At 37.1% G+C, this 25,953-nt stretch overlaps 1 protein-coding gene across 12 annotated transcripts in view; it reads right to left on the bottom strand.

Moving 5' to 3' along the window:
- DGKB (diacylglycerol kinase beta) overlaps positions 1–25,953 on the bottom strand; it is a 794,581-nt gene that overhangs the window by 659,654 nt on the left and 108,974 nt on the right. For all 12 annotated transcript variants that reach the window (XM_032402009.1, XM_032402007.1, XM_032402005.1 and 9 more), the window contains one exon: positions 7,891–8,150. In XM_032402009.1, the coding sequence (XP_032257900.1) occupies positions 7,891–7,960 (70 nt within the window). In that variant the 5' untranslated portion in view covers positions 7,961–8,150. The remainder of the gene's footprint in view (positions 1–7,890; positions 8,151–25,953) is intronic.

Below are 25,953 nucleotides of genomic sequence, written 5' to 3'. Positions count from 1 at the left end.
GAATTTATCATATTAATGTTAGTGATAAAATAATAGTTGTTATTTTTTGATGGGGATTATCATCCTCATTTTATAGGAAAACAGAAGCTTAAAGAGATGATTAAGTTTCCAAAGTCAATGGTAGGTTCCATTTTATTTGTGTGATACTGGCTACATTAGTAGTTTTCACCAAATATTTTAGTGCTCCCCTGACAGTGGGCAGACAAAAATAAGGCATTTCTCTACTCACTTGGAATTAGATGTATTCATGTGGATTGCTTAGGCAAAATAAATCTAAGCATATCATTGCCAGGGAGAAGGCTTAAGAGCCAACACCCGATTCTCAAGCTCTCTGTTTGTCTGTTAGCATCTGCCAATTTTTGAAGTTGACGACTGTTCCATCTAACTGGGACTTGATCGAGGACAAAGTGAAATTAACCATTTGCTGACTCAGATTTGGAAATAAAATATGATCAAGAAATCAGCTCCTATTTCATTAAGCCACTGAGATTTTGTGAATTTTTCAGTCGTAACAATTTGGCCCACCTCGACCAATACTTCATAGAAGTCCTAACTTCAATATTAAAGTTTGTTTGAACGTAAGCCTTAAAAGAACTGTTTTTGAGTTACTGTTTTTTTTTTTTTTTTTGGCAAGTTTGACAAGTTGGAAAAATAGATGTTTAAAAAAATTATTGGAGATTTGTCTTTAGGACACTAAAACACTGGAATTTAGACATTCATAGATATTACTTTAATTTACATTGCAAATTTCATGTATTAAAAGATTTAAGATGGGGGCCTGGTTGGCTCAGTTGGTTAAGCGCCTGCCTTTGGCTCAGGTCATGATCCTGGAGTTCCGGGATCGAGTCCCACATCGGGCTCCCTGCTCAGCAGGGAGTCTGCTTCTCCCTCTGACCCTCCCCCCTCTCATGCTGTCTCTCTATCTCTCATTCTCTCTCTCTCTCTCAAATAAATAAATAAAATCTTTAAAGAAAAAAAAAGATTTAAGACATATATGTACCCAGAGAAGCTACCAAGGAGAAAATCAGTCTGAAACAGTACAACAAATAGGAAACAGAGCCAGAAATGAGGCAAAAGAGATTATGCAGCCAACATACATTCCAGAAATAAAATCTGGGTCAAAGCCAGGAACTGCTGAGTTAATCAATGTGAATCAGAAGAAACAGGGTCGGAAATGAGAGACATGTATTATCTAAAATAGAGTTGCTGATTCCAATTTCAGACCAAGTATCAGGGCAAAGTCAAGACTTTTCACATAAGTAGTATAAATGAATAGGCCTAAAATTTTTTTATTAAAAAAAGCTCTCTTCTGATATTAAACTACTTCATTTATCACCATCATGATCGTCGTCATAACAATAACATATTGAGTCCTGAGCATTTACGGGCATTTTCGCATTTAACCATCATCACAATCCCAGGACATGGGTGAGGAGACCGAGCACAGCACTAGAACTCACCTCATTTTATAAAATACCAAATTACGCGCTCCCAGTCACTCTGCCAAATGACCCTGTGTCATTTATTCTTTTGTCTTACGCAAAAAAAGTAATTATCATTAAATGGTTTGGCCTCCCAAAATAGAGCCAGTCTAATACAGGGCAGAGGCCAAAATCAAAAGCAAACTGCATCATGACAAATTAGAAAGAGGGCTAATATGTGACCTAAATTTGCTTAACAATAAATTGAATGCCCACAGGGGAAGAGGTCAAGTCTCTTTCCCTCCATTCTCTTTGTCCCATCTTGTATGGATCAAGCAAAAAACATATCTCAAAGACACATTAGATCATCATGCTAGAGGGTAGAGTTTCTCATGAGAGTAAGGCTACTTAAAATGGAAAAGGGCTTTACCATAATTCTATTACAATTGTTTCACGGTTTTCTTCTCATCTCTCTTTCTCCTCCCATGCTTTTCATAAAGGAAGAGTGAGGGAGGTTCCAGGCACTGGCAGAATGAATGCAGGAGGAATACTGGAATCTGCCTCTGTTTTAGGTAGAGCTTTGCTGACGTTCGCACATGATCCAGTCCAATCTACCACCGTAAGAGACCAGAGAGACATTTTGAGGCCAAAACCATAGTTAGCAGCTTTGCCTCTCTGCTTTGTCCTGTATATAAAAACCTTTGAGAGATGGCTATGGCTGGTGGAGATGTGAGGACCTAAACCCCAGAGTCCAGCTTTCCCTATTTTGGAAACATGATTAATGACCCATTTATTAACATACTGACCTTCATAAGAAACATAAATGAATTATTACCGTTTTGATCTTCATCATTTATTGCGCCATTGCTATGTGCTGGGTAATCTACCTGGAAGAGATAGATCATTTGCCTCCCTCTGAGGTGTGTTGTATTAAATGAGCTAATACTTGTACATTGTTTAGATTAGGGCACTAAAAATCTATTATTTGTTATGATGATGTTTACTGTCTCATTAAATCCTACAACAATACTTTGAGGTGGATTCTACTTTTCCAGGTGTCAAAGCTGAGGCCCAAGTAGCCCATGTAACATTCTAAATAAAGGTCACACCACTCAGAGTACAGAACGGTGCTGGGGCTGGGGCTCAACACTATCAAATATTAGTCTGCCTGCCAAGCCTGTGCTCTTTCCACTAGGCCAGGCCACGTGCCTCTCTCCAAGGAGAAACTGTACAGTAGGGCCAAACATGAGGCATACTGGTCCTTATTGAAAAGAACACGTTCATCATAATTTTGCACCTCTCCACAATGCCAGCTGCTATAAACAGCATAAAATTTATGAAAATTTGGAAGTGCTCCCATGGTAATAACACAGTATTTTTCAAAAATAATTGGCATGCTCTATAACACACTTTATATATAACAAATAAAAAGTTAATCCTAAGTGACAATATGTGGGCAGATAATGAATCACTTGGAAATAGCATGTAGATTTTACAAAGACAATATTGTCATCCATGAAAAGACCTGGAGTATCTTAACCCTTTGCTATGCTGTGAAACCACAGCAGGAAGCTCTGGCAAACTAATAATGTGATAAGCTCAATTCTCTACACGGCAGGAGCGAGAGCTCTCTATCTCGTAACAACAGTTTGGATGACTTTATATAAAGAGTGGGAAAGAAAATTATACGGCTCTCCCACATATCAATGGAAATGTTTCCCGTGGAGTGACTCAGCCTAAAACCCTAAACAGGAACATGGTCTCAGCATGCTGTAGGCAACCACAGCACGCTTCACATTAGCTGCCTTAAGCATTTGTGGGGACAACACAGAACCGAGGCTGCCAATAGCACCAGAAGTTTCTACCTTGTGGGAAGAATCTAGTCTTATAGCAGCGGGGGAAGACGCTGACTATGCTCCAAAACGTGGCACTTTCCTATTGATCACCAGCAATACATTCAAACAGCCCACAGAGCACACTCACTCCCTTCTTATTAAAACAATCATTGTAAACAGCTATGTCACTTACAGCTTGCCAGGCACTGCTATCATGATTTGACATATATTATTACCTCGTTCGATTTAATACTCACAACCCTTGACATACTGATTTTTTTCCGCATTTTACAAGTGTGAAAAATGGGACACAGAGATGTTAAGTAACTTTCCCCAAATGAGAAATCTAAAATATGGAGGCTGAGGATTTGAATACAAGCTGTCTGATGTGCTAGCTGCCTAACTAGGAGTCCTGTGCCAATATCACTCTGTTTTTCCCCAAATGATCACAAGAAAAGCCTTGAAGTTGAGAGACTATTCCTAGCTGCAGGGTGTAATGGACTAAAATGTGTCCCCACCAAAGGCATATGTTGATATACTAGCCTCCACTAGGAGCGGTCTTTGGGAGGTAATTAGAACGAGCTGAAGTCATGAGAGTGGGGCCCCAACTGGATTAGTGTCCTTATAATAGTCCCTGGGAACTTACTGCTCCTCTTACTCTTTGCATCCTATGAGGATACAGGGAGAAGTGGCAGTTTGTAACCCAGAAAAGGGCCCTTATAGAACCTGACCACGCTGAAACCCTGATCTTGGACTTCAGCCTACAGAACTGTGAGAAATAAATATCTGTTATTTAGAAGTCATCCACTCTGTGGTACTTTGTTATAGCAGCCCAAACAGAATAAGACACAGGGTGTATTGTGGTAGTAGTAGAGAAAACCCAAAATCGGATAATTCAAGGAAATGATCTTTACAGTGTTATCTAGGTCCCACATTGAGCGATTTGGTTTTGCTGGGGTAGGGGTTCCATGAATTCCTTTATCTTGACCAACAGTTCTACAGCCCCACTCCATCTCCCAAAAGCATATGAAACACTTATTTGATATATATAGCACATATAATCTTAGCATGCTGCAAATTTAACCTTAAAACAGTAACTTGTTTTTAATTTAATTTAATGCATATAAACAGCTTCTTATTGAAAGCTACAAAACAAAGTCAAGAAAGTTAATCCAATATACCATTTTCTATTAGTGGAGGAATGTCACTTTGTCAATGCTGCACTGCAATGTAAAAATCTGATGCTTAAATGCTGCTGACAAACTGATCACATGCACTAAATTGCATGGAAAATTTACTACTTTCATAATCTTCAGAATAATGTTTGTTTCCAGCTATATTTTGACAATGGCAATTTATTATACAAGGATACATTCTAATCACAATATTCTTTGCCTCCTAATTACACAGGAAATTTCTTGCGGGATTAAGTCTAGCACTTTTCATACTGTGTTACTTATTTAAAAAAGAGTAGCAAGTCTAATGATCATGGAATCTGCACTACTTTTTTTTTTTTAACTCTCAGTTATTCAGTTAATTTGTGTCCTCATAAAATCAATTTTAAAATGTTCTTATACTCAATGTGTCACTTCTTACTACCAATTTATTGAATGCTCATTAATCTTTGTCTCAATATGTTACAACTTTTACATTTATGACAATTTTTATTACCACTTGTTTTAGGTATTTCCACAAATTGATTACTAAATCAAGCATTTTTATGATATAATTAAATGAATGCCATATTCTTTAGGCAATAAAATGAAAGTAGCAGTATATAACATATTTAATACTTCAGTATTAAATTCTGTTTATCAATTCAAATGGAATCAATATCTGAGCAAAGTCATTATAAATGATAATTTAGCTATTATGGCAATAATTTACCAATTTTATTTTAATGCTTCCATAAACAATAACATATATTTTAATTATCCAGCTAAATTCAACATAAACTAAACCAAACTTCGTGTTTTCTTTACTTAGGGGATTATGTCACCAAACTCTCCCATTCTTAAGTCAAATCTTTGGAACTAAATTTTCGATTTCTCTCTCTCTCTCTCTCTGTTTTATTATTTCCCAAGCTCTCTGTTAGTCTTAATGCTATAATATCTGAATCTACACTTTTCTGGTCATCTTTCATCATCCACATTATTTAGTCTATTCCAGTAGCCCACTGGCATGATGCTAGTCTCTCTCCTTTACCTTATACCATCCTTGTATTTGCCAAGTTAAACTCCTTGTTCTTGTTGTTCTGCCCTTAAAACCCTACAGTTGGGGCGCCTGGGTGGCTCAGTCATTAAGCGTCTGCCTTTGGCGCAGGTCATGATCCCAGGGTCCTGGGATTGAGCCCCGCATCAGGCTCCCTTCTCCGTAGGAAGCCTGCTTCTCCCTCTCCCACTCCCTCTGCTTGTGTTCCCTCTCTCGCTGTGTCTCTCTCTGTCATATACATAAATAAAATCTTAAAAAAAAAAAAAACCCTACAATTACTCCTCACTGCTTTACTCAAGTTTAGCATTGTATATTTTAATTCAATCTCATTTTTACATCCTTAACTGTACTTACACCCTTAATTTGTGGTATAGCTAAATATGACTCCTCTCCTTCAAATATATGCTGAATTTTCCTTTTTATCTATATTATTTTCTTCTCCATTTACCTTAAACCTCCTTTTTAAGATTCATTTCAAACCCCACTTCTTCCATGAAGATTTCCCTTTCCCCATCTCCAACTGCATACTAAGGGCCTACAGGACCCCAAACTTTGTGGCACTTAAAATATTCTGCCTAGATACAGAGACATTTATCCATTAGTTTCTAGCCTTTGTTAAACATCCTTGAACATATCTGTTCTTATCTGTGGTTCCTTCAGTGCCAAGCAGAATATTCTCCCTAAAAAAATGCTCAGAAATATTTACTTAATTATTGGATATAACACAACAGTAGAGAGCATATAGAAATTGGAAAACATAGGTAAATCAATTTTTAGTCAATTTCAAAATTATCAAGTATAAAAATGCAAATAAGAATTCAGCCATTTTGGACTAAATGGGACAAGAGGATGAATTGTGCTCTCAGCTGCTCAAAACAGTTTTTGAATATGAGGAACACATTTTGATGGCAGAAATTTCTGCCCCCCGCCAGTGATAGCTGTTGTAATTTTTATTATTGACTAAGAACATACACATGTTCTTATGCCTTTGCATCTTTATTGCAAATACCCAGCAGCACCCTCACAACCTCACCCAGAACACTTCAGCCCACAAGTGAGGAAGACTCTAGAAAACCTGTGAAGTTGGCCTTTTCAGATAATATGCATAAACACTTGTTTATTAATGTTCCTGACTTATCTGTACCCCACAAATATATATTATTCACTATCATCAACATATCTATTACTTATTATTTCAAATTCTTCTTCTCTCTGCCTCTCCTTCACAGTCTTACTCCATCCATTCCTTTACTCCTGTATGCCACACCTCCTCTCTGCATAAGCATCCCAGCTGCTTCAATTTTTCATCTTCCATTCTTGCATGCTATCAGTTGTTTTCCTCTTTCTAAAGCTTCTTTCATTCTCTTCTTCCAGGCACCATGTTATTCCCCCACTCTCTTCAATCTTCTACATTCTCTACGTGTTATTTTTTTCTCTACTCATCATCTTCCCAACTTTTTGGTGCCTCCGACTTTTTAGGTACGCCCTTTTCTCTTTAACACCTTGACCCAGGTGTTATTCATACTTATAGTTGAAACTCATTTCATGAAACAGATATATTCCTGAAAATCCATGTTAAAAATAAAATTCTTGGGGCTCCTGGGTGGCTCAGTCATTAAGCATCTGCCTTTGGCTCAGGTCATGATCCCAGAGTCCTGGGATCGAGCCCCACATTGGGCTCCCTGCTTGGCGGGAAGCCTGCTTCTCCCTCTCCCACTCCCCCTGCTTGTGTTCCCTCTCTCGCTGTGTCTCTCTCTGTCAAATAAATAAATAAAAATCTTTAAAAAAAATAAAATAAAATAAAATAAAATTCTTTATAGATAAAATCTTACTGTTTATGTGTAAAGAAACTTAATATTTAAAAATAGCCTACTATAAATTGAAATTGCCATGGCTTATCTTTTGTATAAATATACACATTTGAAAAGTTGGCTTAAGGTCCTGATACCTTCTCTCTAACAACCTCTAATTCCAACTCCACAGTGTATCTATGACTCCCAACTCCCAGTCCTTTTTCTATGTTACGCTAACAAACAGAAAATATAAGAAACTAACAAACCCTCACTTTTCCCCCTTACTTCTGTTTGTCCTTCTCAGTTGCAATATCACCAATTTCCTTTCACCCAAACTGTGTTATCTTTTGCTTTACTTCTGTTACACCCGGAATGTTTCAGTTAGTTTTGCATCTAACACCCTAGTTTCTTTTTTTTTCTAGATTTTATACTTGATTTAAGTTTAGCTTTTTACCTTTTCCTTTTTCTCATGCCAAAAGGTAGTCTCAAGCAGACTTACTTGCAAACACAAAAGACATACCTACATCTATTTTAATGCTGAATAGGATGTATAATCTGTTCTTATAAATAATCAGTATCTTGTTTAACACAAATGCCAAATCAAGTCATATTACCAATATGAATACTTACACTCAGCATATTTCTGAAGTTGGGAAAATTCTGAGGGACTAAGGTGGGCCCACTTCTCCTGGTTTGTCATGGTGGTAGTGAGAAGTCTCTTACATACCAGGTGAGGAATTCTTTATTCAGGTGTTTGGCAGAATTCTATGCTTCAAAGTTTCCACATGGCATGTTTCATTATAAAATATCTCAAGCTTTCAAAATATGAAATCTGTCAACATGAAACCACTGTGGATGCAAGATTGTAGTTTCAATAATCTATTAAAGACCTGCAGAAAAAGAAACATAAAAATAAAAAGATCAGCATTATTGCACAAAGAAAAAGTTGACAAGTTACACAATGTTAAGAATTTTTAATTTCTAACAATATTAATTCTTCCAATCCATGAGCATGGAACATTTTTCCATTTGTGTCTTCCTCAATTGCATTCATGAGTGTTCTATAATTTTCTGAGTACAGATCCTTTGCCGCTTTGGTTAGGTTTATTCCTAGGTGTCTTATGATTTTTGCTGCAATTATATATGGGATTGATGCCTTAATGTCTTTCTTCTCTCTCATTGTTAGTGTATAGAAATGCAGCTGATTTCTGTGCATTGATTTTATATCCTGCCACTTTGCTGAATTCCTGTATGAGTTCTAGCAAGTTTCGTGTGGAGTCTTTTGGTTTTCCCACATAGAGTATCATGTCATCTGTGAAGAGTGAGAGTTTGACATCTTCTTTGCCAATTCAGATGCCTTTTATTTCTTTCTGTTGTCTGATTGCTGGGGCTAGGACTTCTAGTACTATGTTGAACAGCAGTGGTGTTAGTGGACATCCCTGTCATGTTCCTGACCTTAGGGGAAAAGCTCTCAGTTTTTCCCCATTGAGAATGATATTTGCTGTGGGCTTTTCATATATGGCTTTTATAATATTGAGGTATGTTCCCTCTATCCCTACATTATGAAGAGTTTTAATCAAGAAAGGATACTATACTTTGTCAAATGCTTTTTCTGATCCTATTGAGAGGATCATATGGTTCTACTCTCTCCTTTTATTGTGTTCTATCACATTGATTTGCGGATGTTGAACCACCCTTGCAGCCAGGAATAAATCCCACTTGGTCATGCTGAATAATCCTGTTAATGTACTGTTGGATCCTATTGGCTAGTATCTTGGTGAAAATTTTTGCATCCATGTTCATCAGGGATATGGATCTGTAATTCTCCTTTTTGGTGGGGTCTCTGTCTGATTTTGGGATCAAGGTAATGCTGGCCTTATGGAAAGAGTTTGGAAGTTTTCCTTCCATTTCAGAACAAATATTGTTAAAATGTCTGTGCTACCTAGAGTAATCTATACATTCAATGCAATCCCTATCAAAATACCATCAACGTTTTCCCCGGAGCTGGAACAAATAATCCTAAAATTGGTGTGGAACAAGAAGAGACCCCAAATAGCCAAAGGAACACTGAAACTGAAAACCAAAGTTGGTGGTATCATAATTACAGACCTCAAGCTATATTACAAAGCTGTAATCATCAAGATGTGTGGTACTGGCACAAAAACAGACACATAGATCAGTGGAAAAGAATAGAGAGCCCAGAAATGGACCTTCAACTCTACGGTCAACTAATCTTTGACAAAGCAGGAAAGAATATCCAATGGAAAAAAGACAGTCTCTTCAACACATGGTGTTGGGAAAATTGGACAGCCATGTGCAGAAGAATGAAACTGGACCATTTTCTTACACCATACACAAAAATAGACCCCAAACAGATGAAAGACCTAAATGCGAGACAAGAATCCATCAAAATCTTAGAGAACACAGGTAGCTACCTCTTTGACCTCAGCCAGAGCAACTTCTTCCTAGACACATCGCCAAAGGCAAGGGAAGCAAGGGCAAAATGAACTATTGAAACTTCCATCAGGATAAAAAGCTTTTGCACAGCAAAGGAAACAGTCGACAAAACCAAAAGACAACCAACAGAATGGGAGAAGATATTTGCAAATGACATATCAGATAAAGGGCTAGTATCCAAAATCTATAAAGAACTTATCAAACTCAACACCCAAAAAACAAATAATCCAATCAAGAAATGGGCAGAAAACGAAAGATATTTCTCCAGAGAAGACATACAAATACCCAACAGACATATAAAAAAATGCTTAACATCACTCAGCATCAGGGAAATACAAATCAAAACCACAATCAGATACCACCTCACACCAGTCAGAATGGCTAAAATGAACAAGTCAGGAAACGACAGATGTTGGCGAAGATGTGGAGAAAGGGGAACCCTCTTACACTGTTGGTGGGAATGCAAGCTGGTGCAGCCACTCTGGACAATAGTATAGAGGTTCCCCAAAAAGTTGAAAATAGAGCTACCATGTGACCCAGCAATTGCACTAGTAGGTATTGACCCCAAAGATACAAATGTAGTGATCTGAAGGGGCACCTGCACCCCAATTTATAGTAGCAATGTCCATAACTGTCAAACTATGGAAAGGGCCCAGATGTCTATCAACAGATGAATGCATAAAGAAGAGGGGGCACATATATATATATATATATATATATATATATATATATATATAATGGAATATACTCAGCCATCAAAAAAAAATGAAATCTTGCCATTTGCAATGACGTGGATGGAACTAGAGGGTATTATGCTAAGTGAAATAAGTCAATCAGAGAAAGACAATTACCATATGATCTCACTCATATGTGAAATTTAAGAAACAAAACAGAGGATCATAGGGGAAGGGAGGAAAAATAAAAGAAGACAAAATCGGAGAGGGTGATAAACCATAAGAGACTCTTAATCATAGGAAACAAACTGAGGGTTGCTGGAGATGGGCTAACTGGGTGATGGACATTAAGGAGGGCATGTGATGTAATGAGCACTGGGTATTATACAAGACTGATGAATCACTGAACTCTACTTCGGAAACTAATAATACATATATGTTAGTTAATTGAATTTAAATAAAAGATAAAAAGAATTTTTAATTTCTTAATAATGTATTCCAAAGTTATTTTAGTTTGTGTAATACTCAATTTTTAATTGTTCATGCACTCTTTAATGGCATTTTTATATATATTTCCTAATGCCAGATCACAGAAATAAATGACTAAAATACAAAAAGAAGAAAATTTTATAAAGTCTATTTCATAAAAGTAGATTTTTCTTTGCTGTTCTATTTTACAAATTCCACATTTCCAGAGCAAACAAGGGTGTTGTTTTTATCAATCTGAACTTATTAATCTTGTAATACCTAAACAATTACTATGTAAAAATCTAGACCAAATCATTAAAGGAAGCTAAGTAAGCTCTATAGCTCCCTGCACATACAATCGGCTAGCATACCAGATTTCCAACAATGGTTTGGAATGGCCTTCAGTAGTAGCACATATATTTGAAATCAGGCAAATGAATTCTGGGAGTCATATAAATTGAGGAATTTTTTTCTAGCAATAAAATGAAGAGAATAATTTTAATTTTACAATTTGTAAAAATCCCAATAAAATTTACCAAATTAAAGCAATTCCAAATGTCTGACAGACTTGCATAATGATAGTAGAAAAACTACTATGAATCATGCTTAAAAATAAACCCCTGGGTTGTCATGGACCTACATTCACTGCTACATCTATAAAGGCAAACAAAATGAAAAACCATCTGGTCTCAACTTTTTATTAGAGACAGTAATCAATTGCTCAAAACCAGACTGGCATTGTGATCATTATAGAAAATGAAATATTTAGCAACAATGACTTAAATTTATGAAATTGTATGACTGGAAAGCTTATTTATGCAGATGTCATTATCTCAAGCCAAGTACCTATATTTGGCATTAGTGCATAACCTTTCTTCAGCATCTGTTTTTTTGGTCTTCAGTATCAACCCCAGGACCTCACTGTCACATCCTGTCATCTTTGTCTTTAAAAAAGATTCTTGTCGGTCTCATCCGTTCAGAGTCCCTGCACTCAGTTTTACAAAATGCCAGTTCGCTATTTAATTGGAAAAAGTGAAGATACTGATGTGTTAACAGAGGTCAAATTGCTAGGTCTCTTTTTCCTCCCAGGGAATGCTCTTAAATCACAACCATGACTTTGTGGAAATAACGCAAACCAAAAGGAATGGGAACATGTGATGGACATTTCTGTTTTCCACCCAGTGTCTTCCAGCTGATTTCATCCTTCTCATTGATTTCATCCTAATTCTTTGCTTCCCCCAGCTACATGCAGTTTTGATGAGACTATAAAACAAGGTGTCCTATTCTTTCCTATCCAAAGAGAGACAGATGATTCAGTACCATTTGGCACATGAGAGTGTCTCATGGGGCTTTAAATGTTGAATGGAGTTATTCAAGGACGGGATGAAAATAGTTGTACCTAAATGATTACAGCAATAATTGGATGCCTGTCGATGTCTGAGCCTGACTATCCAGCTATCTTGTCACTTCTAGAAGCAAATAACATTCTTTCAATTAAGAGTTAAGTGGCCCAGAATCAATTTCTGTTGCCTACAACCCCCAAATCTTAACTGATCATAATGGAAGTTCATTTATTCATTCCGAATATGTTTATTTATCCCCTCTGTGTGCCAGAAAGCATTCCAGACACTAGAAATACAACAAAGATCAAAAGATACCAAAAAAAGAAAATAATGCTAATTAAAACAACGTGTCAGCTTTACTGAGAGCTTACAGTATGCATGGCACTCTCATCACAGTATTTGCGTGTTAGATTATTCAATCTTCACAAAATAACTTTGTGAGGAGCCAATAGTCTCTGATTTCAAAAAATAAAGGAACTGACACCGGATGATTAGAATCTGGTAAAACACACCAGACACTGCTAGAAACCTAAACAATACCCACTCTCCCTTGCTTCCTTGGTAACAGAACTCTAATCTTATTGAATGAAAATATATCCATCTAAAGAACTACATTCCTGGGGCACCTGGGTGGCTCAGTCGTTAAGCGTCTGCCTTCGGCTCAGGTCATGGTCCCAGGGTCCTGGGATCGAGCCCCGCATCGGGCTCCCTGCTCCGCGGGAAGCCTGCTTCTCCCTCTCCCACTCCCCCTGCTTGTGTTCCCTCTCTCACTGTGTCTCTCTCTGTCAAATAAATAAAATCTTTAAAAAAAAAAAAAAAAAAAAAAGAACTACATTCCTGGGCACCTGGGTGGCTCAGTCGGTTAAGTTCGGCCTTCGGCTCAGGTCATGATCCCAGGGTCTTGGGATTGAGCCCGACGTAGGGCTCCCTGCTCAGCAGGGAGCTTGCTTCTCCATCTCCTGCTCCCCCTGTTTATGCACGCGCACTCATGCGGGCTCTCTCTCTCTCTCACCCTGTCAAATAAATAAAAAATCTTAAAAAAAAAAAAAAAAAAAAAGAACTACATTCCTCAGGTCATTTGCATAATGGAGTGATCAATGAGATGTTAATAGATGTTGGGTAAGGTATATAGAAAGGTTCTATTTGGCAAGTGCTCTTTTAACCTTTTTTTTTTTTTTTCTCTTCCTGAAACTTCCTACCTGGAATGTTAACATTTTGGCTATAAATGCAGCAGTTTTTTATACTTTTGAGATAACTTTTAGAATGGAAGGCTTGTGCTAAGAATACCAGAATCACATAAAGTAGACCAGGTAGGCAAACAGCTAACTGCAGAAAAATTTGACCCACCACCTATTTTTGTGAATAAAGTTTTATTGAAACCAGCAAAAGGCCATTTTTGGAAGGGATTGCAATGCTAAATAAAGTTTGGCGAATTATTCTGAAGGCAGTCATAAACAATGGATGAACAACAAAAAAGACCAGAAACCTGATCATTTTGGAAAAATATCAATATGGAAAAATGCCAATGTCTTCATTTTGTTTCTTTCTCTCACTTGTATTATTGCAGTAGCTTCTTAACTGGCCCCCTGAGCTCCCTCCTTTCCTTAATGTGCCCTATTTCTTGAGTCCATGGATAGTCATGAACTAAGGCGATTCCAGAGTCCTGTCTTAAAAATTATCAATAAAAAGTTAATTAATATATGAGAAAAATAATAAATTAGTTAATTAAATATAGCTTTCTACCTTGCTACTTGCTCTGAAATTTATTAAAATTCCTGGATTACTTAAGTAACTCAAATTTAAAATTCAAATTTAAAATGATGGGTTAATTGACATCTTTCAGATCTCTACATGAATCCTATCTTCACAGTAAAGTGGCACCTGGTCATTCAATTTAAAATTGCACATTCATACACACCATATTTCCATCATGCTTTTATTTGTTTGAATATAATATCTTACCAAATATTTAACTTATATTATTTAATACTTGTTTCCTCATGCTACAAATTAGGGGTAGCATGAATGGTTTTGAGCCCTGATAGGATTCCACAAAAAGGACAAAGCAAGTAAAAATACTTATTGCATTTTCCCTTGATTTTCATCCAGTTGTATGTGTAGGGGCCTAGGGCAGGCCACCTCAAGATGGGCCACTTTGGCATAAAGATTATTCTGAGATGAAGTCAATTGAGACTCTACAGGATCAAGAGAAATTTTTGTTCCTCAGATAACTACAGAGAAGAATCTGGACTGGAGTTCTTTCCCAGAATAAGGGTTATTAGCAGAGATAAAGTTTGTCTGAGTGACCCATCTTTATGGCTGGGCAAACATCTAATTACCCAACATCTGCTCTTATTCTTATCACCCTGTGAATTGCATCCCTTTCCACTTAAATCCCAAAGCCCTACGCCCTTCTCCTTAGTTCAGTTTGATATATACACCTCATTTTGCCTGTCTTTGGAATTTCACTATCTGTGTAGGTTCTCTGTACATATGCTGTTAAATTTGATTTTCTCCTGTTAATCTGTCTCATATCAATTGGATTCTTAGTCCAGCTAAAAGGACCTTGGAGGGGACAGGACATTCTTTCTCCCCAACATGTGTATTAGATTTTATGTAACCATATCCTCTCCTGTGCTCTAAGACTAAGTCCCATGAGGGCAGGAATTATTGTCTGTTTGTTTACTCATTTTCCTAGAGTTTAAAAGAATGCTTGGTATATAGTAGCTGGTAAATAAATAATTCTAGTATGAATTCACTTATATGCTTTTTTTTTTTTGTAAAGAAAAACCTGGGTAGGGGCACCTAGGTGGCTCAGTCGTTTAAGCATCTGCCTTCGGCTAAGGTCATAATCTTGGGGTCCTGGGATCAAGCCCCATGTGGGGCTTTCTGCTCAGCAGGGAGCCTACTTCTCCCTCTCTCTCTGCCCCTCTCCCCCACTATCTCTTGCTCTCTCTCTCTCAAATAAATAAAATCTTAAAAAAAAAAAAAGAAAGAAAGAAAAGAAAAGAAAGGAAAGGAAACCTGGGTAGTAGAGGTGGAAAGAGGCCCTCAACTTGAGAAAGAGAAAATGGTGCAGAAAGGAGTTAGGAACAGCAGTCATTACACGTTTCATTCTTCCTAGGGGCCACCGATTTTGTTCAACTCAACAGACATAAACAAAAGAAGTTGTACTTAGAGGTACAAAACTTCTGCAGTTAAAAAAAAAAAAAAAAGACTTAAGGGGCATTCGACTCTTGGTTTCAGCTCAGGTTATGATAATCAGGGTTGTGAGATTGAGCCCTTTGTCGAGCTCTGCGCTCAGCAGGGAGTCTGCCTGCGATTTTCTCCCTCTCTCTCTGCCCCTGCCCCTACTCTTTCTGTCTTTTCCTCTCTCTCAAATAAATCTTTAAAAAAGATTCTATTTTACATAGTTTTTGAATATTTTTTTTTTGTTAAATGTAACTAACTCCATATTTTTTTAATGATTTTATTTATTTATTTGCCAGAGAGAGAAAGCACAAGCAGGGGGAGCAGCAGGCAGAGGGAGAAGCAGGTTCCTTGCTGAGCAAGGAGCCTGACATGGGACTTGATCCTAGGACTCTGGGATCATGACCTGAGCCAAAGGCAGACGCTTAACCGACTGAACAACCCAGGCATCCCAACTAACTCCATATAAATGAGAAACACTTCCAAGCGATGCTTTCATTAATATGTTAACCAATTATAATAACACATGAGCATCAGAACTATCTTAAAATTATTTTTCTATATCTGACAAAAACATTACATAGCTTTCTTTTATTTAGTATGAGCTTGTCAACACAAGCCATAGCTTTTTATATCAAGAAGAGCTTCTCTGAATTAATCTAATACAATCTGCATTTTTATTAGAGGTATTTAAAGGGTAATGGAAGCCCTGAAGGACTCAAAGTAAATTCTCTTTGGTTCTTGGATTTGGTTTATTCCAACACTAATACACTCTGAATAAAACTTCCTTCTAATCCTTCTAGTGGAAGCCTTTGGTTTTATAATCCTGGTAGTGCCAACTCTCATGTGATGTGCACGTAGTCAAGTAAGAACAAATAAGGGTAGGGTGCAAATGGAGTTTTCCAATTCAAATATTTTAAACTAGTTGAACATATCACAACTCTGTGTAAAGAGAAAAGTTGCATGTATAATATTAAATCAAGAGACACAGCTAGTCTTCATGCCTCAAAAGGAGATGGGAATGATAGCAATACTTTCTTATCATCTCTGCCTCTTTATAAACGTGTGGAAAGAGAATGACAATAGAGATTCCCTATGGTACATTCAAAGATTTCCTGTTCCCAAGCAAGGGGTTTCTTCAGGGGCATAAAATGAAAGCCAGGAAGGATCTACTTTGCTGGCTGTTGGAAAGCAATCTAACGCTGGCATTCTCATCTAGTCAATGGATGTGCCATTTTGCTTAGTTGTTGGCAGGAAATAACTATGTTGGAGGAATTGGAGAAGGCTCTTTGGCCTATTGTACCTGGACTAAAACACATTCTCCACAATTAGGGAAGGAAATCAACCTCCTATGAAGAAGTTACAGGCAGTATCTAGATGAATGAGTCTGATGGACTGGATTCATTATTTGTTAATCACAGTAAGCATAGATTTTTAAATAATTATTAAAAGTCAACACATCATGACTCCAGTCATTGAACAAAGTTAATATACATGAAGGCACACTGAAAACTACATGTATACAAATTTAAGGTATTATGATGAGTGAAAATATTTACTGGGTCTGAAGGGTCATAAACCTTAAATTATTAGGTAACCAATGGAGAAATCATAGGAAAAAGGATGGGAGCCAAAATATCAATCAGAATTTCTGAAAGAAAAGTAGGATGAAACTAAATGGAATATTAATGCTATCTTGTAATTTATAATTATTTGTTCATTTATTCATGAAAGGAACATGTTAAGCACTATGCCAGGTGCTAGGGATATAGTTACAAGCAAAACAGGTATAATATCTGAGTTATTGGATCTTGTTTGGGGGAAAGATCTACATTAAACAAACCAAGTACACAAATAAATCAAAGGCAACGGAATTCTGTGAGAGAGTACAACAGTGTCCTAATTTAGAGATTCAAAGAGCAACTCATAGACAAAGTTTTATTTAAATTGAATGATTAAAGTTGAGTAACAGTTAAAAACTTGAGTGAGAGGAAAAACATGAGCAGAAACCTAGAAGTGAGAATTAAAAAAAAAAAAATAGATCTTCTAAGAAAACAAATGTGATTGGAGCCTGGTGAGCAAGAGGGAATGGGGCACAAGCTTAGATTGGAAAAAACAGATAAGAACTACATCATGCAGATTCTTAGAGGCCATAATTGAAGATTGATCATAACTGGATTATGAAGCCATTGACATATTCTGAGCAGGAGATAAACATGATCCACTTATATTTTAAGAAGTCCATTCTAATCAATGGATGGGAAGGTGACAAGAATGGAAATGGAAAGACCAATTAGGAGGCTCTTGCAGTACTACATTGAGCTGGCAGTGGCTTCCACTATGGAAATGGCAGTAAAGATGAAGTAAAAGGCCAAACTCAAGATATATTTTAGAAGCAGGATTTTACAATGAATGGGATATATTGTGTGTAGGATGAGGGGATCAAGAATGACTCCTATAGTTTTGGCTTGAGCACAGCATACAGAAAAGGTGTAGCATAAAGAATTACTATGTACTAGAATAGTATCAGGTGTGAGGAGAAGAGGCAAATTAGTATTCTGTTTGGGGATGTGTTAAATTTGCAGAAGGGTTATCTAAATGGACAGAACTAGTAGATAGTGAGATAAGCCTAGGGCTAATAAAAGAGAGAGAGAGGTCAGATGTTGACAGTTGTCTGGAATAGATAGTATTTTTGAAGATACGGGCATTCATGTTTGCCTGATGTAGCAGCCGTAAAGCTATGCCTTTAAGCTCTGATTTTAGAAAGAACGTGTTTTCAGCTGCAAAGACTGTATATAGTAGCTGACAGCCTCTACTCTTAGAGCTTTCAGAATATAGTCAGCTTTTGAACCAGTCACAGTCTTCACAGGCAGAGGTCAAAGACTAAAGATGATGGATGTACTAGGACCATGCCGATTTTGTCCAATGGAGGACTCCTGTAATGCTCCATATCTGCTTCAGAACAACCCAATGGACTGGCTGAGATTTTGTTAGACCTGCATTGTGATGTAAAGCTCTTCATGATGAACTCCGCATCCCCCACACCTCCTTTCTTTTCTCAGGTGTCAAATCTGCATCATTGTTTTAAGGCTGTCTCTGCCCAATCCTGCTTTTTCTCCCCTTATCTTTCACAGGAGAAATTTCCTGGTAAGCCTCTGTATCTCTAACTCCATTTTAGTGTTTGTTTCCTTATGAAGGATCCCATGTGTCAGGATTCCTAGGAGGAAACAGATAGTACATTTAAAATGGGTAAGTAGGAGTTTAATAAAAGGATTATTGAGAAAGTGTGGACAGGGATCAGGGAGTTATTAAAGGCTGGTCCAGTATACTGGTCTAGCAAAAGTTGGGAACTTATTGATCCTAAGCCTGAAAGCACTGGGGATGTTGCAGCTAAGAAACCTCAGAGTAGCTATATATACAGGGTCACCTGATAGGAGCCATGGTCTTAGGTAGCAGGATTCACCCATTTTCAAAGGACTTCGCTGGGGAGGAGGTGGGGGGAAAATGACTTCCCTAACCCTGTACTCTTCCAACTCTCCAATCTTTTCTAGTTCCTCACATTAACCAAACCCAATCATAAGTCAGAGGGCAAAGACAACCACTGATTTCATCTGCATGAAACAGCCTTAGGAGGCACCGAACAAAATGGAAGAGGGTAAAAGGGGAATCTGAAGGGGCAAATATGAAATATTAAGCACATGTGGGGAAAGAGTATGGTGTGAGAAAGAGGGCCCAGGACAAAGCTCCAAAGAGTTCCCATATTTAGAGATTAGAAGTAGAAAAAGACCCCCCCAAAATAGAATATGATGTCAGAAAGACAACAAAAGAAGAAGAAAAGAATCCTTCAGGGAAAGGGTAGAGGGCACTTACCAAAAGTTGCTGGGCAGTTAAATGAGATGAGGATTGAAACATTCCATGGCAACATGATGGTCACTGGGGACCTTAGCAAAACAATTTCCCTGAGGCTAGGCAAGTCAAGTTGGAACGGGTTGCAGAGTAGAACTGAATTTGGGAGGGCTGTGAATACCATCAACTCTCAGAGAAGTGTGATTGTGAGGAGGAGTGGAAAGCTAAAAGTAGCTATCCAAGAAGAATGTGGAATCAAGGAATTTGCTTGCTTTTTTTGTTTGTTTGTTTGTTTGTAGGAATCACTGGAACAAATTTTAAAATTGAAGAGAAAGGTTTATAGTGAGAATGGTTCAAGTTTAGGAGAAAGGAAGTGATCAGTATTTCAAAGTCATTAAAAGGCCTTTAAAAGCCCTTGTTAGCAAGAGAGATAAGTTCCAGAAAATATGTGAGGACCAAAATTAATCTTAACAATGAGAACAGATGCAAGTAGTTTTGTAGATTTTGTGCTTAGAAAATGGAAGATTTCTGGCTGATAACTTCTCTTTTCTCAATGATATATAAATCTTAGTAATTAGCAGATGGTTTAGTTAGGCAATGATGGGGGAAGGGAGAAATAAGAGTGGGAAGGTAAGAAAAAAATAAATACAAATGTAGGGCACCTGGCTGGCTCAGTCGGTAGAGCATGCGACTCTTAATCTCAGGGTTGTAAGTTTGAGCCCCACATTAAGTATAAAGATTACTTAAAAATAAAATCTTACCAAAAAAAAAGAATAAATAAATACAAATGTCAGTAAAGCGAGCTCACTGAAAGCATGTAGTAAGACCAGCAGACAGAGTTAAAAGCCAATGGGATATTGCTATTCATAGCAATTCATAGCAAACAAATTTATTCATAAATTTGAACTAAAACAGCCTGTTTCTAAATTATTAATTTATAGGCTAAAGCATCTAAAGGGCAATTAGTCATATTCTTAACCTACCACTTTTGAATCAGATAGATCTGTATTCTCATTCAAATTCTGAGCTGCCTGTCTTCCCTATGTAGAGTGAATCATTTAACCTGAGTTTCAGTTCTTTTCTCATGAAAAGTCAATAATACCACCCACTTCCTGGAGGTATTAGCAGTTAATGAAATAACATGTGCATAATACATAAGAAATAAAAGCTTCTCAATAAAAATTATTCTCTCCTTGCTTTTGTAAGTAAGGATTTAAGATATATTTGTAGTATAGAATGTGAACATACATGCAGTATGCATATAGGGGAAATAGACTGGAAGTCTACAAACCTTTCAGAAGACTATGTGGGTGGTTTAATATAAGATTCATAATTGTGTTATTTTTGGACTCTGCTGACACATAAAAATCTAAAGAAAAATTCAAGGGAAATCTTTGGTGATGCAAAACAGGGAAATATATCAAGCTTTGTATTGTCTGTATTTTGTATTTGTCTGTATTTTGCAGTCATGATTTCAAAGTTGAATTATCATTTTATTTTTTTCTTTTTAAGAAAATTACTTGAATTGAATTTTCAGTTCTCTGTCTTTTTAGACCTGGTTTTAAGGAGAATACCCTTTAGAATAGAGACTGGAGGGTTAGGTAAAAATGGTGATCGTGTACAGAGGTAGAACCTTTCTCAATATGAAATACTAAATGCAAAGTGCTCAGCTAAGATTCTACTTTCCAACCATGACCACAACTATATCGCTTCATCTCACATGCCATTGTGGAACCCTATTGTACCCCTTCTGATGTGGGAAACAAAGGCAGAAGAAAAATTATTAAATTTCCTTACTACTTGCAGCCCATTGACAAGTCCTTGAGGCAGGCAGAGTGACCTTCCTCTAGGGACTCAACTGTCTGGATGTTGACACTTTGCTAAGGGCAAAAGGCAATCTTAACCCAACCCCCAGGATCCTGTAAGTCTACCTTGACATGTAAAAATTCCTTTGGAAACCTCCTTTATCTCTTACCACCCACCCCAGGATACATGTTGGCAATCATCCCCATGTATATGATCCACCGATATACATCTGAAGGGTCTCATTGAATAAGAGACAGGTGGGGCTAGGTAGGGAGAAATAGGTATCAGAAATAGGGAGCAGGCTCAGAGAAATCCCAGAAATGCTGAGGCGTGAGGAAACCAGAAATAAGGGAACAAACCAGACCACCCTGCCCTGGGTGTCAGAGGTGGGGTCTTTTTATGGCAGTCACATTGTGACCACGAAGAATGACCAGACCCCAAAGAAGAAGTAAGCCATTAAAGATGTTATCACCAGTCCTTATTCAAACCAAGACATCACAAGAATAAGGCCACAAGCACCCTGGTCAGTCCTAAATAAAAGACTGTTGATGAAGACCCACGTTGGCAACCCTGTAGGGATCCCTCTCACTCCTGAGAGTTTTTACTGTATCATTGCTTAATAAAACTCTATCGCTTTACTCACTCTCCTTTGTCCACAAGATTCATTCTTCGACTCTGTGAGACAAGAACCTCGTTCTCCCCCTTCACTTCAACAAATGCCTATTTTTCCTCCTCTTGTACTTGTGAGTACCTTTGTGGCTACCTTTTAACCAAAGGATTACAGCAGAAGTGATGCCGTATGACTTATGTAGCTAGATCATAAAAATATCACACAATTCAGTTTTGCTTTCTTTCTTAAGACACTTGCTCTTGGAAGCTAACCAACATATTCTAAGAAAGTCCAAACTGGCCCATGTGAAGAGACCACTTGGAGACTCCATGCATATGTGCACCAGCCAACAGCCCAGCTGAAATGTCAGTCAACAACAAGCATCAACCCCCAAATATGTGAGTGAAGATGCCTTCAGATTCCAGCCCAAGCTGTCAAGTAGCCCGTTTTCCAAGCTAGAAGTCTTTCTAGATGAGGCATCAAATAGAGACCAACAGAGACAACCCAACCCATTATGCCCATTCTAAAGGGTGACCCCTGAATCCACAAGCCCAATAAAATGGTTATGTTACAGCCCTGAGTATTTTGTGGTTTGTTACACAAGAGTAAAAAGTACAAGTAACTTAGGACAATATTTGCCACAAATAAAAAGTACCAAAAATATTATTTTAGTGTTATTACTATTATATTTTTACATATGCTGAATGAGGTGTGTGTGTGTGCATGTAACTCTTAATTTACCCTTCCTACATTACATGGTCTGGTTCATATTGCTATGTATTTTCCATCTCCCTCTGAAGTGAGGAATAAAGTCTTTGGGAGGTGAGTATAAATATTTAACATAGGTTTTCTTCTAACTTTGGACTTTACAGTGATGGATTGATGAAAGATTGAGAGTCATGGAATAAAAAATAAGAACCCAGTGGAATACTTTTAGAAAAAGATAAAAATCTCAGTGCCAGAAAGAGAAAAGATCCATTTTGTGGGCCATTGTTTTGTTATGTTTTATCAGGGAACAAGGCCTGTTTGTGTCTTTTACAAAGATTTTCTAAATACAAATATAATCCCACATGAGGAAGAGAAAATGTGAAAGGATAAAAGGTAACCCCCAGATATGGAATACTGATTAAAGAAAAATGCCAATGAGTGTTTCTGTTTGTTTGTTCTTCCAATCTTTTGACCGGGGACTTTTTCAACAGAAATGTGTTTCCTAGAATGGTAATATTTACACGTTGATAAATTTATCATTACTGTTTCTCATGCCCAACTCAAAAAAGAAGAAATTCCCTAAAATAATTCTCTAGCTCTTTGCCAAAGAGCCTCTGAAAAAATACATTCAGACTCTGTATTAACAAACCATGAGTTTACAATTTTTTTCTATTAATTAAAAAAATAATAAATTCAGTCTCAGGCACTTCCTGGAATTTGATGATTGCTGGTAAGGAACTAATATCTTTCAAACCTTTAATCCCTAGAAAATAATCAACTCTAATGCTGTTATTCAACTTCAAGTTAGAGTACACAACTGCCTAAGGAAAATCATTATTGCAGTACGCTGGGGACCTTATTACCAAATGAAATTTGAGTCTACTCTGAGAAACGAGTAATGCTTGCAGTAAATCCACAGTATAAAACCAGAGAGCTGTATTCAATTTACAGACACAGAAATAGATGTCAGCAAAAGAAAAATATATATTTTGGTCATATAGTTTTGCTTCCTTCTTAAAAAATCCACTATCTTAAACTTTCCATGTACATCATGGTTCACCAAAGACACCACAGAAAAACACAATGTCATTTCCTCATTTGATTTCTTCTTTGTTGTTGTTGTTGCTAGCATGGAAATATAAAATGATAGTGTTCCCTGCATGAGAAAATATTAAACTTTTCTGTTTTAAAATTATCAAGAGTTCTAGGGCATCTGGGTGCCTCAGTCAGTTAAGTGTCTGACTCTTGATTTTAGGTCAGGTCATGATCTCAGGGTTGTGAGACTGAACCCTGCATTGGATTCTGTGCTGGGCATGGAGCCTGCTTAAGATTCTCTCTCTGCCCCTTCCCTCCTCTTAAAAAAAAGAAATTACCAAGGATTCAGGATTAGTGATATTTTAACCATAAACTGTAGAAACTTTTAGAAGTGAGCTTGAGAAACTTTTGGAATATAACTCTTCTTCTCCAAAATTTATGTAAAAAATGGTGATTATTTGAAATTTCACATGACACTCTACAAGCAAATATACACTGTGTCCACCCCTCTGGTCATTGTATTACTGAACACCTTTATCACATCTCCCCTCACTCATTAACAGGATGCCCTCTTTATTCCATTATCAGCACTGCAATCAAAGCACTCTTTCTAAAAGTCCATCTGCATGAGTGACTCCCACATTTGGCATCCTGTAATAGTTCTTTATTACCTATAACATCTAAGCATAGTTAAACATATAATAATTCACCATAAACTCTAAACAAGTTAAAAGCATGCCATTTTGTTACAGTAACTTTATTTTTTTTAATATTTTATTTATTTGTCATAGAGAGAGAGAGAGAGTGTGTGAGTGCACAAGCAGGGGGAGTGGCAGGCAGAGGGAGAAGCAGACTCCCCGCTGAGCAAGGAGCCCAGTTGGGACTCAATCCCAGGACCCTGGGATCATAACTTGAGCCGAAGGCAGACACTTAACAAACTGAGCCACCTAGGCGTCCCTACAGTAACTTTAGAACTGTCTATGCACTAAGACTTTGAACATTATTTAACTTCTTTATATTCTATTCACCTTTTGGAAGAAATGATAACACAAATGATCCTAGGAGGACTAAATCAGTTGTTTAAGGCACGATGTTTATTATAACGTATGATTGAACTGAAAAAAATAATCTTTTTTTACAAATTAAGTTTTATTTTTATCCTGTAGAAGATTATCTATAGAATTACAAAAGAACAAATTAACTAATGAAATTAGTCTACTGTGTTTATTACTTGACCTATAGAAACAACAACAACATTTAAAAGTTTTTATAACCAAATTAGGATAAAAAAGGAATCAAATTCTCAATTGGAATAATTGCTGGGTAGCAGCATAATGGGGTGTAATGCATTCAAGAGAGCCTGCAGGACATCCTTAAAGAAAAAACAAAACAAAACAGAAACGTTGACAAATTAAGCAATATTACAAAGGTTTTAATGTAGGTTTCTAAAAAAAGGTACTGAAATTAAATTACTCTTTTTAAGGAGAATTCAAGGTGTGAAACAAGGCTGTAATATTTTAAATCAGGTCTACATCAGAAAAGATTGGTGAGAGCAGCAGCTGTTTAGAGATCAGCAAAGAAATAGCACGCCTCAGCCTCTCATAGTTAGAATGGCCTAAATTTAGCAGCTCTTGGAAATCCAGGGAGAGCCTAAATCACCCTGTGAGATCTACTTTGAACTAACAAATTCTTTCTTCAGGGTTCTTTCAGAGACAGGATATATATCCCTTCCACTTAAGTGTACAGTTTTAATCTGAAGATATTTGTTATAAATATGTGTCTATGACACATCAGAAAGGGATTAAGAATTGAAAATGTATCTATGACACATCAGAAAGGGATTAAGAATTGAAAATTTGATCATTGTATGAAAATTTGCATTTCCATTGACCAACAGACACAGCTGACTCCCAACACAAATAAACACACACATGCACAAACGCATCCACACACGCAAACATCCACACAAAAACACATAAGGACACATTTTGTCCAAGACCAACTGAGCATTTGCCTTCCTAGGTCATAAATGATTAAGCTCTTTAAAATCTCAGATATTTACCAAAAGATTTTTTTGAATGCAATGTTTTTTGAAAGCTCAGATTATTTCTATACTTAAATTGTTGTCTTTATTTTTGTTCCTAAATATTAATACCCTATTTGATGTTGATTAGATATGACTTTTTTATAAACTCCCCTTCTATTCTTTTGAAGAGCAGCTCCTGTGTACTCTAAAATATATTTTTTACCCTGAGAATAAGGCATAAACAATAAAAACATAAACTTTAATGTATAATATGTAGTAGATAACATATAAAAATATTGTTTTATAGTAATAGTAATGGTATTCAGTGTCAATATGGTAGGTAGAAGCTAGATGTGAGCAGTGGAAGGAACATCCTTGAGGCAGAGTCCCAAGTCCTTGAGGGGTGAATGATAGAGACACTAGATGGAGGCAAGGACAGTGATAGATCGGTTACACATTAGAAGCCCAGGGGCAAAACATCCTGGCCTTGTGGCTTCCAAGACTTTGGGGCTAACAGACCAAGGGCCACAG

This window comes from Phoca vitulina, unplaced genomic scaffold, assembly GCF_004348235.1.
Source record: "Phoca vitulina isolate PV1807 unplaced genomic scaffold, GSC_HSeal_1.0 scaffold4, whole genome shotgun sequence".
In the NCBI taxonomy this organism is placed as follows: domain Eukaryota; kingdom Metazoa; phylum Chordata; class Mammalia; order Carnivora; family Phocidae; genus Phoca; species Phoca vitulina.
The sequence above is the reverse complement of the archived record's forward strand: the minus strand, read 5'-3'. Positions and strand labels throughout refer to the sequence as shown.